General features: G+C 38.2%; 1 protein-coding gene across 1 annotated transcript; it reads left to right on the forward strand.

The window, feature by feature from the left end:
- Window positions 1-12,190: 12,190 nt before the first annotated feature.
- LOC127228023 (olfactory receptor 51G2) lies at window positions 12,191-13,147 on the forward strand. The gene has a single exon (XM_051192461.1). The coding sequence runs from the start codon at window positions 12,191-12,193 to the stop codon at window positions 13,145-13,147; it is 957 nt and encodes a 318-aa protein (XP_051048418.1).
- Window positions 13,148-14,205: the final 1,058 nt, after the last annotated feature.

The following is a 14,205-nucleotide window of genomic DNA, read 5'->3' on the forward strand; positions in this document are numbered from 1 at the left end:
TTGTTCCTCTTTGTTCTAAGCCTTTCCATTCTCTAATATAATTATGCTCCATTTTCTTCATATGGGCACTTAGTGCAATGAACTTTCCTTGTAACACTGTTTTCTAGGTGTCCCATAAGTTCGGGTATGTTGTGTCCTCTTTCTCGTTGAATTTTAGGAAGTCCTTAGTTTCTTCCTTTATTTCTTCTTTGACCCAGGTGTGGTGCAATTGAACATTGTTCAGTTTCCATGAGTTTGTAGCATGTGTAGTGTGTTCCATGAGTTTGTTCTGTGATTGTGTTGTTGTTGAATTCCAACTGTAAAGCGTGGTGGTCTGATAAGATACAGAGGACTATTCCATTTTTTTTTTTTTTTTTTTTTTTTTTTTTGTATCTGGTGAGGTTTGTTATGTCAATTTTAGAGAAGGTTCCACATGGAGTAGAGAAGAAGGTATAGTCTTTTGTGTTTGGATGGAATGTTCTATAGATGTGTTAAGCCCAATAAGACATAAGTTCTGTTTGTTCTTTTGTTTCTTTGTTAAGTTTCTGACTGGTGGTCCTGTCTAGTGGTGAGAGTGGGGTATTGAACTTTCCCACTATAAGTGTGTGAGGTTTTATGTGAGCTTTGAGTTTTATTAGTGTTTCTTTTGTGAATGTGTGTGCCTTTGTATTTGGGGCATAGAAGTTAAGAATTGAGACTTTGTGCTGATGGATTTCTCCTGTGATGAATACAAAATGACCATCTTCATCTCTTTTGATTAATTTTGGTTTGAAATCTAACTAGTTAGATATTAGGATAGCCACATCTGTGTGCTTCTTGGGTTCATTTGATTGGAAGATCTTTTCCCATCCCTTTACTTTGAGGTAATGTCTATCTTTGAAACTTAGATTGTTTCTTGTATGCAGCAGAAGGATAGATTCTGTCTTCATATCCATTCTCTTAGCCTGTGTCTTTTTAGAGGCTAGTTAAGACCATTAATGTTGAGAGAAAGTAAGGACCATTGATTTTTAATGCTTGCTTGTTTTAGATTTTCTGTTATTGGTGGTATAGTGAATATATTTGTCCTGATTTGAACTTGGGTTCTGGTGAAGTTGTATTATCTATTGTCCATGTCTTTGTGAGTGTAGTTAACTTCTTTAGATTGGAGTTTTCCTTCCAGAACTTTCTGTAGGTCTGGATTTGTAGATACGTATTGTGAAAATCTGGTTTTGTCATTAAATATCTTGTTTTCTCCATCTAGAGTGATTGAGACTTTTGCTAGGTAGAGTAGCCTGGGCTGGTATCCATTGACCCTTAGTACTTTACAACATCTATCCAGGACCTTCTGTCCTTGAGAATTTCCATAGAGAAGTCAGGTGTAATTTTGATAGTTCTGCCTTTATATGTTACCTGCTCTTTTTACTTTGCTGCTCTTAATATTCTTTCTTTCTTCTGTATATTAGATGTTTTGATTATTATGTGTCGAGGGGCCTTTTTTCTTTGGTCCAGTCTATTTAGTGTTCCGTGTGCTTCTTGTATTTCATGAGCATGTCCTTCTTCAGACTGGGCAAGTTTTCTTCAAAGATTTTGTTGAATATGTTTTCTGTACCTTTGAGTTGGGCTTCTTCGCCTTCTTCTATGCCTATTATTCTTAGGGTTGGCCTTTTCACTGTGGTGTGCCACATTTCCTGGATGTTTTGTGTTAAGGATTTGTTGGATTTATAATTTTCTTTTGGTGAATGAATATATTTTATTTATCTTCCATGCCTGAGATTCTCTTTTCAATATCTTGAATTCTGTTGGTTATGCTTGTGTCTGTAGTTCCTGATATTTTACCCCATTTTCTATTTCCAGCATTCCTTTAGTTTGTGCTTTCTTTATTTTCTCTATTTCAGTTTTCAAGTCATTTCCTTCACCTATTTAATTTTTTTTTCTTGGCTTTCTGCATTTTATTTAAGAAATTTGTTCATTTCTTCCATTTTTTTTCTTCCATTTCTTTAAGGGATTTTCTCACATTGTCTTTGAGGGCCATTATCATTTTTATGATGATTTTTTTTAAGTCATTCTCTTCTGCTTCATCTGCTTTGTGTTGTTCTGTTCTAGTTGTTGTAGAGTTCCTAGATTCTGGTGGTGTTATACTTGGCTTTTTATTGTTAGGTCTTTTCTTGTATTGCCACCTTCCTGGGTTTTCTCTATCTCTCTGTGGTATACCTCTGGTGGGTTTAGGTGGGTCAGAAGTTAGATGTCTGTAGCTCTGGGTGGGGCAAGCTCTAGGAGGTCTCTCCTCAGGCAGGGGTCTGGTGATGGGGGGATGGGGGGGTAAATATCAGGCTCCAGCAGAGGAATGGCATTGTGTGTCATAGATCCCAAAGCCTGGGGCTCAGGTTGTTCAAGCACCAATAGGCAGATCTAGCCAGGGCCTGGCACTCTCCAGCTGAGGCCTCTTTAGCAGAGGCCTGGCGATGGGGGTCAAGGATCCAGCCCACAGGAACTCAGAGTGGATCTCTGGGAGGGGTCTGCAACTCCAGTAGAGGACTGGTGGTGAGGGTTAGAGACCAAGTAGGTGGGGATTCCGGGTGGTCCCTCATGGATAGGCAGGCCTAGTGTGCTTAGAAGAGCTCCAGGAAGTTCCCTGAAGGTGGAAGGATCATTGGCTCCACCCTCTGTCCCAGTGCTCAACCAGAGGGGTGGGACAGTGGGCAGGGTAGGGCACAGGGTAGGGGAGGACAAGCTCTTGGTGGGGTTGGGTGGGTGTGTATCAGAGCACCAGGAGTGCTCTTGCTTGGAAAAGGACACAGGGGGAGTGAGATCCAGGGCCAATCCCGGGAGTTCCCAGGGAGGGATGTGAGGGGATTCAATCCGAATTGGTCCCACACTCACCTCTAGCAGAGGCCTGGTGATGTGGTTCAAAGATCTCTCAGACTTGGACTTGGGATGTTATAGCACTGGTAGGCTGATCTAGCCAGGGCCTGGCACTCTCCAGCTGAGGCCCCTTTAGCAGAGGCCCTGGCGATGGGGATCGAGGATCCAGGCCACAAGGGATAGGCGGATCACTCCATTATAAATTTTAAAATCTGGATGATGATGGAAAAAATGTTGCCATGTGATTCTGGCACTCTGATACACAGAAAACCTTCTCCACAGTCATATAGTGAAACCCCCTAGATAATACATGGCATGGCTCTGAACCGGTCCTAATATGGGGATGAGGATCAGTATGCATTTATTCCAAAGAAATTAAGTCAACCAAATGGCCTCCAGAGATTTTAGTTAAATAAATGATAAATTTATTTATGGAAGGATTTATGAAATGATAACATAAATCCTTCCAAGTGGAAGTGTCCCTCCTGAGAATTTTTATTCTTTTCTGTTTTCCAGAGATGAAGACATGCATTATATTTTGGGCCTCCCTCCTATTGGCCCCTCTCTCAGAAGAAGGATTTGATCAGTGCACTGATGCCAATGAATTGATAAAAGAGTTATATGGAGACCCATGTGATTGCAGGGGAGTAAATTAGCTTGCTACAGGTTCCTTTGCTTGGTATGTTGATTGCTGAGATAAAACGGCTTATCTATCTGTGCAGTCTGCCCTTAACGGTGGAGTCACTTAAGCCTGGATATGTGTTAACAAACCTAAGCCCATTCCCACCATTAATGGACAACCAGGCCCTTGTCCAAAGAGTACAACTTTGTGGATCAAATGAATGCCAGGTGTTGCAGCACCTTCCAAAAGTACATTCATAATAATCGTCCCAACTTTATGGCAATCCCTTTTTCAATCTATGAAGGGTCTTTTTGAAGAGACTGGGGAACTATTCCTCAGGTTCTCAGCTCCAGCAAATATGCCCAGGTTTCATGCTTTGCTCTACCTGTAAAGCCAGCATTCTGAAATAAGATAGTCCCCATTCATGTTTCTGATGGTGGGCCATAATCCAAGAAAAAAACCAAAACCATGATTGATTCTCTGATTCCTCATATAGATTATCATCCATTATTACTTCCCAAACCTGAGGTGTAGACATCAACTCCCAAATCTCAGATACTGTCTGCTACCCATTATGCTTTAAACATTACCAACCTCAGCCTAGCAAAAGACTGCTGGCTATGTTTGAACTTGGGAACCTCCTGGCCGCTAGCAGTCCCTGTGCTCAGTGATTCTTTTTTGCCTAATTATGATCACATGCTGAAGGAAACTACACACTTAGTGTTCCTTTTAAGGTTCAGCCCACAGGATTTAATAATTGTAAAATTCTTTTACAAACATTTTAAGAATGACAGTTTTGGTGTGGATGCAGGACAAGCCTCCTTTACCTCTTGTTTTTCAGTGATTAATGTGTCCACAGCTCTATGTGCTGGGTCTGCACAAGTCCTAGTTTGCGGCAATGGCTTGGCTTATTCCTTGCTGCCTGCCTCCTTCCAGATATAGAAATAATACCCGTGGATGAGCCCATCCCAATACCCAGCATAGACTATTTCACTCCAAGGCACAAGAGAGCAGTCCAATTCATTCCAATATTGGTTAGACTTGGTATTTCAGGAGCTCTAGCCACTGGTTCCATAGACATGGTAATATCAATAAAATCATACTCCAAGTTGCCTCAACAGCTTGCTAATGATGTACAGACCATCTACATGTCAGTCCAGGACCTTCAAGACCAAGTTGACTCTCTAGCAGAAATGGTCCTACAAAATAGAAGAGGGCTAGACTTACTCACTGCCGACAGGGGAGGCATTTGTTTAACTTTACAGGAAAAAATACTGCTTTTATGCTAACAAATCCATAATAGTTCAAGACAGAATCAAAAAACATCAAGAAGAGCTCAAGAAGCATTGCAGAGTGTCTGGAATGAACTCCTGCCTTACCTCCTTCCCCTGCTAGGCCCCCTTCTTGGCTTACTAATTCTTTTATCATTAGTACCTTTATGTTTAACAAATTGATGGCCTTCATTAAAAATCAAATTGATGCTATAAAAATTCAACCCATACAGGTGCATTATCATAACCTTGATATGGCTGATATGGGAGACAGCTATGATGAATTCTAGCCAATACATAGCTAAACCTGTGTATTGATAAATTCATCAGACTCATCCTCTCTTTGGTGAGGAAGGACTGAGAGTGTCCTACCCAATAGCCCCCTAAGACAGGAATGATCATCACAAGATAACATCTCCAATGACAAGTAAGGCTATGCCACACTCATGATCCAAGAATTCCTATGACTTAAGACATGCACAGTCCCTTCAAGGATATCCTACCTCATGACCTTTTGTATACTATATTTAAAAGGGGGACCTGTGAGGAACCCCAGAGCAAAGTTAGCATCTTAATAGCCATCCTTCCTACTATTCTCTTAGATACTAGCATACTGGTAATTTTCCACTCTCCTAGGACTGTTCTCTTGTTAAACATGATGCAGCCTGCCCCTTAAAGAGTCCCAGCTATAGTCTTTTCATATAGCAAGTTATCTTACAGCAGGACACCTGCATTCTGCTTAGAAGGACATTCTGCCTCCCTCACATCCTCCCTTTGGCCCATTCCCCCATTTCTCCACTACTTAAACCCTGTCATTATATTCATTGTCTCCATCTCTCGTGTCTTTTGTTTCTTAATTCTCACTCCCTCCCTCAGGGTCCCCATTGATTGACTTTGCTGGCTGGGGCATGGAAACAGTATTTTCAAGGTTAATTATATTTGTGCATGAAATGATCTAATGCAACTACCTATAATAGTACTAAAGGAAAAGAGACCAATTCCCCCTCTTTCAGCTTTTAGTTCTTTGTCTAGATATTGGGACCTGTAAGACTCTCTCCCACACTCAGAATAGTCACGGTATTGTTGTACCAGGGGGTATACGTTGTCTGACAGGTTCTTACTTGTGTGGGTTCCACAAAAATGGCTTTGTTTTATCTTGGCTTAAAGTCAGAGATTTCAAAACTCTGTTTAGATTTCCAATGTTAAAGTCATAAGATCTAAAGTTCTAAGGCATGACTACTATAAGATGTCTGGTCTTAGAAAAGGATGTCTTATCTAAATAAGAAGAGACTTGGTCTGAGGTGTGGTTGCTCTTAACCCTCAAGGTCAGATAATGAGAGCTTTAGCCTAAGGTTTGGTTACTAAATGTATGGAGAATTAAGGATGAAAGTCTGTTTCTTCCTTGTATCAGGATAAAGAAGTCTATTGTCATTTTCCCCCTTTTGGTTGAGTTATATATGAATATAGAAGAATAAACTTGGGGCATTCAGTATTCACTGGATTGCCCTCTGTGTCTCTGTCTTTTCCTTAGTATCTTTCCAAGCCATTTCTCAATCCATACCCCCTCTTCCACCCAATCAAGTATGAACCAGGAAAGTTGGCTGGATCTGATTGAAGGCCCACAAAATTGGATTACTATAGTTACTGTAGTGTAAGTTCCACAGCAAGATAAAACCATTTATGACCTTGTCTTCTAGCTGCCTTATTAGCAGCCTCCTCCACTATGAAAGCTAGATGTTTTGAAGTTTAATCTTGCCTCATCCATTATGATCACCACACACAATAGATTTTAGACACTGTAGAACTATCTATTGTTGTTAAGCAGCCTGACCACTCTCAGATAAAAATTTTAATTCTCTCATGCTTCCCTACCACCAAGCAGGGTCTGGGAGGTATTTCTTACTTTACTCTCCATAACTTTTCTGTTTTCACCAAGCCTTTCAGTTTTGCTATCACATGATCTTCTTATCTTCTCTCTTCTGCTTTTCACTGAATATTCTCACACAGTCATTCAGAGGATGATTCTAATATAGCATCTTACACCTGAAGTAAAAACAACACTTGATGTGCTAGAAACTGACATGTTTTAGGACCAGATACAGAAAGATGACCAGGAAAACTCCTGAGATGAGAAAATGTTTCAGTTTAGAATTTAATGTATGCTGAATTAGCTGTTAACACACTGAGACAGACTATTATAGGGAATATGATTCCAAATTAAATGAACAGTACCTTTAGGGAAATCCTTATTAACTATTGAGAAAGAGAAGGACACAGTAAGAAAAGAGAAAATAATGACACAGAATTTGAAGAACAATCCATATCATTTATGATCATCTTACCCATTTAAAAAGCCCTAAATTTAATCAAAGTACAGTAGGAACCCTGCCCCCCCCAAATTTGTAGCAAAATATGCATAATATGTCAAAAGTTGGATCAAAGCTGATTATAGAGTAATATTTCAAACCCAGGTTCAGATTGTTTCTGGCTTTCTAGGACAGCCAAAATATTCTTATAGTGAAAAGCAGAACTGCAAAAGCTGAAATTATAATAAACATGTTTTCTGAATTTAGGTCAAGTGTGGTAGTGTCAAGCTGTGATAAATAACTGGAATAATTGTTGTGCTCGTCATGATGGTCAGCCCTTATGGTCACTGTGGTGGTCAGTTGTAATGTCCATTGTGTTGCTTAGTGGTAGCCACCACTATTGTGGTCACATGTAATGATCACTGTAATGGTCAGTCACATGAATGCCTCTGTTTCTTGTGCCTTCTCTTGAGCTCTTTTCCTTATGCTTGTCTTGTCAAACTCTGATGTTTTTGTTTTACATTACTATATTGTTTTATCCTTTAGAAGCCTGCTTATTTTCTAATGAGAGACAGAATTATGATGGATTCAGATGGGAGATGATGTGGACAGGAACTGAAAGAGTAGAGGAGGAGAATCTGTAATCAGGTATATGGAGTAAGGAAAAAAGCTATTTTCTGTAAAAGAAGAGAAGTTGGGGGAAAGAAGGAAAGAGAACACCAAATCTGATGAGAGTTTTTGCCAGTTAGTAGTGTACCTGTCAAGATTGTCAATCAGTAGTGTACACATCAAGGCTGACCTGTCAAGACTGGTGCATATCAGCCAGCAGGCATTAAGAAATCTATATCACTGACAGTATACATGGAACTTGCTCTAAATACTGTCTACTTTTGTGTCAATTTGGCACAAGCTAAAGTCATCTGAGAGGATGGAACCACAATTTTAAAAAATGCCTCTAAAAGATCTGGCTGAAGGCAAGCCTATAGGGCATCTTTAAAATTAGTGATTGACATGGGAGAGCTGAGACTTTTGGGGTTTGTGCCATTCCAAGGCTGGGGTTCTGGGTTCTATAAGAAAGCAGACTGAGCAAGCTAGGAAGGGAAAGCCAGTAAGCAGCACCCCTCCATAGCCTCTGCATTAATTCCTGTCTCCAGGATCCTGCCCTGTTTGAGTTCCTGTTCAAATTTCATTCAGTGATGAACAGAGATGAGGAAACATTAAAAAAAAAAAAAAAAAAAAAAAAAAAAACTTTTCCTCCTCAAGTTACTTTGGTCATGCTGTTTTACTAGAGCAATAGTTACTCTAAGATACTCTATACTAAAAATCTTTTAGAATTTTTACATATTCTGGATGCAAGCCAATATTTTATTTCATGTAGTATTATATAATATCTTTCAGATACTGAGGCACCCAATACTTGAGAAATTCCAAAGCTCAATTCTAAGAAACAGCACAGTGCTTCCGTCTGGAAGTAATGGACAAAGGCCGTTGGGAAGTGGCACAAAATGAAACTTTATCATTGAGGTATCTGCAGCTACTCCCTTGCATTATCTTGGGTCCTCAAGTCTCTTAGGACTGTAGGAAGAGTTATAAATTAATCCCACCTGTTTGTTTAGTTGAATGGCTACTCACAATAAGGGGAATTATTCTACCCAGTGTGAGAGATCAGGGAAATATTTAGATGAGTGAAAATGGATATACACAATTGAGAACATGAGAAACAAAGTGGAAGGTGAAAGTCTAAGAAGCTGTTTTAGGGTAAGTTTATTATTACTATTACTATTATTACTATTATTATTATTATTATTATTATTATTCATTAAGGACATATTATGAACAAAATACCTTAGATATCTATGCTCATGCTAAAAGCCTCTGATAAGCCTAAGCTTTTCAAACAGGCTTTTATAAGACAAGGCTTATATAAGATGCCCAAGACTAATATGGCTCATGGTTTTGTTGATGGATTTTCTGTTTACAGGAGGCAAAGAGATGCTTTCAAACTTAACAGATAAAGAATTTCAGTTTATAAAGTAATCATAGTGACAGATAGAAAGTCTTAGAGGACTGATTTTGAAATCATAAATTATAAGCAGTTCTAAGTGGACAGTCAAAAGCAGTTTGCTACAGCCTGACAGGACGACTAGCTGCTAGAGGGTGGACAAGCTACATTGCATATGTATATATTTGGATAACCACAGACTCTTAACATGGATTTTCAGATTCCTAGCTTAGTAAGTCTCAAGGATTTTCATCTTTGCCTGGATGAAACTTTGTATTCCCCTGTGGGCACTGTTTTCTATGTGTACTGGGTATAATAAAAGGTGTCAAAATTATCAGTGAAAAATGACAAAAGTACACACATTTAATGCTATGGACCACAGAATTGTGTAGTGAGTTCAGCATTTACTTCAGAGGTTAACCCATCAGAGATTGCTTATCTATGAAAGGCATACCTCATTTAGCAAGGAAATGAGGGATATTATCACCAGACATGCATATCTCAACCTTATCTCAACCTTATCTTCTGAAGGTGTCAGCTGCCCCCATTGCAGATTCTTGCATGAAGAGCTCTTTCCCTCACATTACAGCTTAGAAATTCTTCTCACAGCACTGCAGTGTATTAATCATTTACTAGGCACATTTTCTTCTATGCACTGGTGCATTAGATGAACCCCCCACCCCCCAGCTATGTGTGATTTTGGCAAGGAAGTAATCAGTCAATGTACTTACTCTCTCAATCAAGTCTTTGTATAAACTAAGAAGTCTGTCCCTCTGTATTTATCTTCCTTGGCAGACAGTTGGTCAGTGCTAATGTACAGGCAAAGAGACTTCAATTGAGACATGCACAGATGATCAAGGACAAGAATTACAGCATATGTAAAGTTGTTGAGCCAAACTCTCAGAAAGTAAAGAACAAGAGTGTCCCAGATTCTCTCTGTCAGCAGATAGGAAAGTGTCCCAAGCTAACCTCACACTAACCTTAAAGCATTTCTATTCTTCACGTGTCAGTCTATTAACAATAGATCTGTGTCTTAAAGTTGTCACTGGGCACTGGGCCCTCCCCTGCCTGGTCATGGTTTTGCTCCTATGGCTTTGAATACTCCTGTTGCTCTCAGCTCTCAGCTCCTTATCACTTCCCCTAGAAATGTGCTTTTGACCAATAAGAGAAATTTCATTATCATTTCAAGGCCCCTTAAGGAGAAGAGTTTTTAAAATAGAAAAGAAGCTAGAAGATGAAGAAGCATAGAAAAATTATAAGTAAGATAGGATTATTGGAGTAGAAACAGAACAATAAAGAATGCATGAAATAAAGAGCATGACCCTCCAATTGTGTGTGAAGTTACTATAGAAATTTTTTACCCACTCTTTCACTCCTGAGAAGTTTTTCACCTTTGAAATCCTGGGTAGGGACTGAAGCAAGATTCAGCTCTTACAATTTAAGATGTGATTAAAATATCAATGTTTGCCAGACACTGAATATTGTTGACATGGAATTGATAATTCTCACAATACAACTGCCCATATTACTTTGAGAAATGCCCATTCATGAGTATTTTACATTACGATGCTGTATGTCTTCTCTAGTTTTAATTTCTACAGTAATGAGAAACCACAGATTTTTGTAACTGTCTCTGTTGTCCTCAGCTGCAGCAGAAGCATCATTTTGTGATTACTATCTATAGCATTTAATTAAAACATTTAACTTACAATGTTTCCTGTTTTATTTACTTTTAGTTACAGCGGTAAATGTTTCTTCAATGAGAAACAACTGTGTGGTCTGATACTAAACTAATTCGACTGATTTGCATAGTTTCTCCTTGGTTTCCAGCACAATACTACTGAAGCTTCAGCTAATGAATGCAATTTTGGTATATTCAGAAAAGTAATCCCTATGCATAATTAAAAATGGAATCTACAATAAAAATTTCAACTACAATATAATTTAAGCTGATGTGGTGTAGAACCACAGAAACATTGTTAACCAAGAAGAGGAATTCCAATGAAGAAAACAGTCAATTCTGTTTTCTTTAACTTTTTTGTTTTTCTGTTTATTGTAAAGTTTTCTTTGAAAATTATACACCATTTCAATTAAGTACATTTTACTATGTAATTATCTGAATCATAGAGATTGTGACACTCTTACAAGACTTGCATAGGTTCACATCAGATAAAGTAGCAACAGAGAAAAAGGGGAATGTACACAAAGTGTCATCCCTAACACAAAAGCTATTTGCAACTGTTAACTGCTGGAAAGGGAAAACCATTGTGTTGTCATTGGTTATATCACCTATACTCTAAGGCAGACTCCATGCCAAGTTGTTGATGACAAAACCACAAACAAAACAAAACAAAACAAAACTAGACTCAATGTTTATTTATTTTATTTTAGTTTTTTTGTGTATTTTGTTTTGTTTGTCTTGTTTCTTATTTGATTTATTTTTTTAAAGAAAAAGAAAGGGAAGTGGGGAGGTTCATGGTAGAGTGGGAGGAGAAAAAGAATAAGCAAATTAGACTGTATGAATTTTTTAAATAAAAAAACAAAGAGTTACAGTTCAAAATCAAGTCATCTTTGGAGTCTACTGTCTGAAGAGAGCGAGATCATGACATCAATTACACAATTAGAATAGTTACCGAAGAGTGATATCTGTGTTGGTCTGAACTTGATAGATTTCTGTAAAGAGACCTTACATGGTACTCTAACACTGTGAATGAAAACATGAAATTCAACTGGCTAGCAAATAAATGTAAATTTCTGCCAGTGTCACTTAATGAAATGATAGTATAAGACCTCTACCCATTGATAACGTGTCTTTGGAAATTATTAAGTTAAAACTGTGGTCTTTCATTTGTGTGTATGTGCAAATACATCAGTCTGATGTCATTGGAAACTCATTCATGACTAAAGGGATGTTGAATGATTCTGGAGAAATAAAGGACTTGATTGATAGAGAATAGATTATTTTTAATTAACTGACCATGATCATCGGTGACTTTGAGTAAAGGGAAATAGGATTGGGATGTTTTAGGAGTTATTAGAAGTAAATACTGAAGACTTATTTACTTTGTCTTTTTCCCTTTTCTTCTAAAAATACAGATCCTGGCTTTGTCGATGCTTTCACAATTAGAGAGTAGCTGTAGAATTTGATTGTGCTCTAACAGTCAGCCCAATGGCAATCTTAAACTCCAGCAGCATTGTATCCTCCACATTCTACCTCACAGGCATCCCTGGTTATGAGGAATTTCACCACTGGATTTCCATTCCTTTCTGCCTCCTCTACATTGTTGGAATAACAGGCAACTGTTCCATCTTGCACATTGTGAGGACAGATCCAAGGCTCCATGAGCCTATGTATTACTTCCTGGCCATGCTTTCTCTTACTGACATGGCCATGTCCCTACCTGCCATGGTATCACTTTTCAGGGTGTTGTGGTCCATTTCCCGTGAAATTCAGTTCAATATTTGTGTGGTCCAAATGTTTCTGATTCATACCTTTTCATTCACTGAATCATCTGTGCTCCTGGCCATGGCCATTGACCGGTATGTGGCCATCTGCCACCCCCTGAGATATGCTACTATTCTCACCCCAAAACTTATTACCAAGATTGGAATTGCAGCCCTGCTTAGGAGTTCTATTCCACTCATTCCTCTCCTGGTTCGTCTAGCATACTTTCCCTTCTGTCACTCCCATGTCCTTTCTCATTCTTATTGTCTGCACCAGGACATAATCCGCCTTGCCTGTGCTGATGTCAGGTTTAATGTTATATATGGAATGGTTGTGATTACCATGCTGTGGGGCATGGATTCTTTGGGTATTTTAATAACTTATGTTTTTATCCTTCACTCAGTGTTAAGAATTGCATCCCGTGACGGTAGGCTTAAGGCACTCAATACATGTGCATCCCACATCTGTGCTGTGCTCATTCTATATGTGCCTATGATAGGGGTGTCTATTGTCCATCGTTTTGCCAAACATTCCTCTCCCTTTGTCCACATCTTCATGGCTCATATTTACTTAATGGTGCCACCAGTACTCAATCCAATCATCTATAGTGTGAAGACTAAGCAGATCCGACAAGGAATCATCCATTTGATCTGTCCCCACAAAATTAATTCTACAATGTAATCATGTCATTAAGACAACAAGGTGTTAGACTAATGATGTGATGTCACCATGAATTATCTATTCTAAGTATGTTGTACTCAGAGGTGACAAAAATATGCAAAGCACAATTAGAGGTTCTGAAACTGCTCACAGTTGCTCAAAGAACTTAACAGTCCTTTGCTTACACATACTTTTAAAATTATCTTCAGTTACTAATGTATTAGAGAGATGATGATGCAAATCACTGTCTTCTGCCCTTGCCTGTTACTAACCTTAAACTTCATATAAGGAACTTACCTTCAAATTTTCCCTTGAATTGGTAAAACCAAGTTTCTTTTTGCTTTTTGACATTTGATAATGTTTGGCACACAACCTTAAATGACCTTTTAAAATTCATTAATATGGTTCTTGAAATCTGCTTTTTTGATCATGTTTATAAATGGTAATAACTTTACTTGATACTAAATTTATACTGTAGGTCAAAGCAGAAATTGCCAGCTGGCATATTGCCTAGAAAGCACCTTCTTTAAAAAAAAAAAATACCTGTTCTTTCTTGTGTGGGTGAAAACATTTAAATATTTTCAAGTTCAGATGAATATGGTATAACTATTCAGAATTTTTGGAAGAAAAAACAAATGAACTACAAATAACATCTGTAGGTAATATTGTTAGTGGATTTATTTTGTTCAGACAACATAGTTTGATCATGTGTTCCTATCCCCAATTCCTCCCAGATTCTCTCATGAGCCTGATCACTGATTAAAATTAAATCATCTATTTTGCACTAATCCAGTTCATAAGTACTCATAAAGTGTGGAATAATATTAGAAATTTAGTTCAATCTGAATTAAAAGAAGCAGAAAGAGGTATAAAGTGCTTTGTATTTTCTGATCTTATCTGCCTTGCTAACAATGCGCTTTTCATGTATTTTATTCTAGCTGCTGTCCCAGAATTTGACTTCTCTAGGTGTAAGAGCAGCCATAAACAATTACTGAATGTATAAACCCAAAGAAATAAACAAGTCATTGAGCAAAAGAATGAGTCATTTTGGTGTTTTCTTTTTAATAGAAGTGCTGTAA

The sequence above is a fragment of the Phodopus roborovskii genome, unplaced genomic scaffold (assembly GCF_943737965.1).
Source record: "Phodopus roborovskii unplaced genomic scaffold, PHOROB, whole genome shotgun sequence".
In the NCBI taxonomy this organism is placed as follows: domain Eukaryota; kingdom Metazoa; phylum Chordata; class Mammalia; order Rodentia; family Cricetidae; genus Phodopus; species Phodopus roborovskii.

Bases quoted from the DNA above. Each gene is read 5' to 3' on its own strand.
- LOC127228023 (XM_051192461.1), top strand. From the start codon at position 12,191: ATGGCAATCTTAAACTCCAGCAGCATTGTATCCTCCACATTCTACCTC.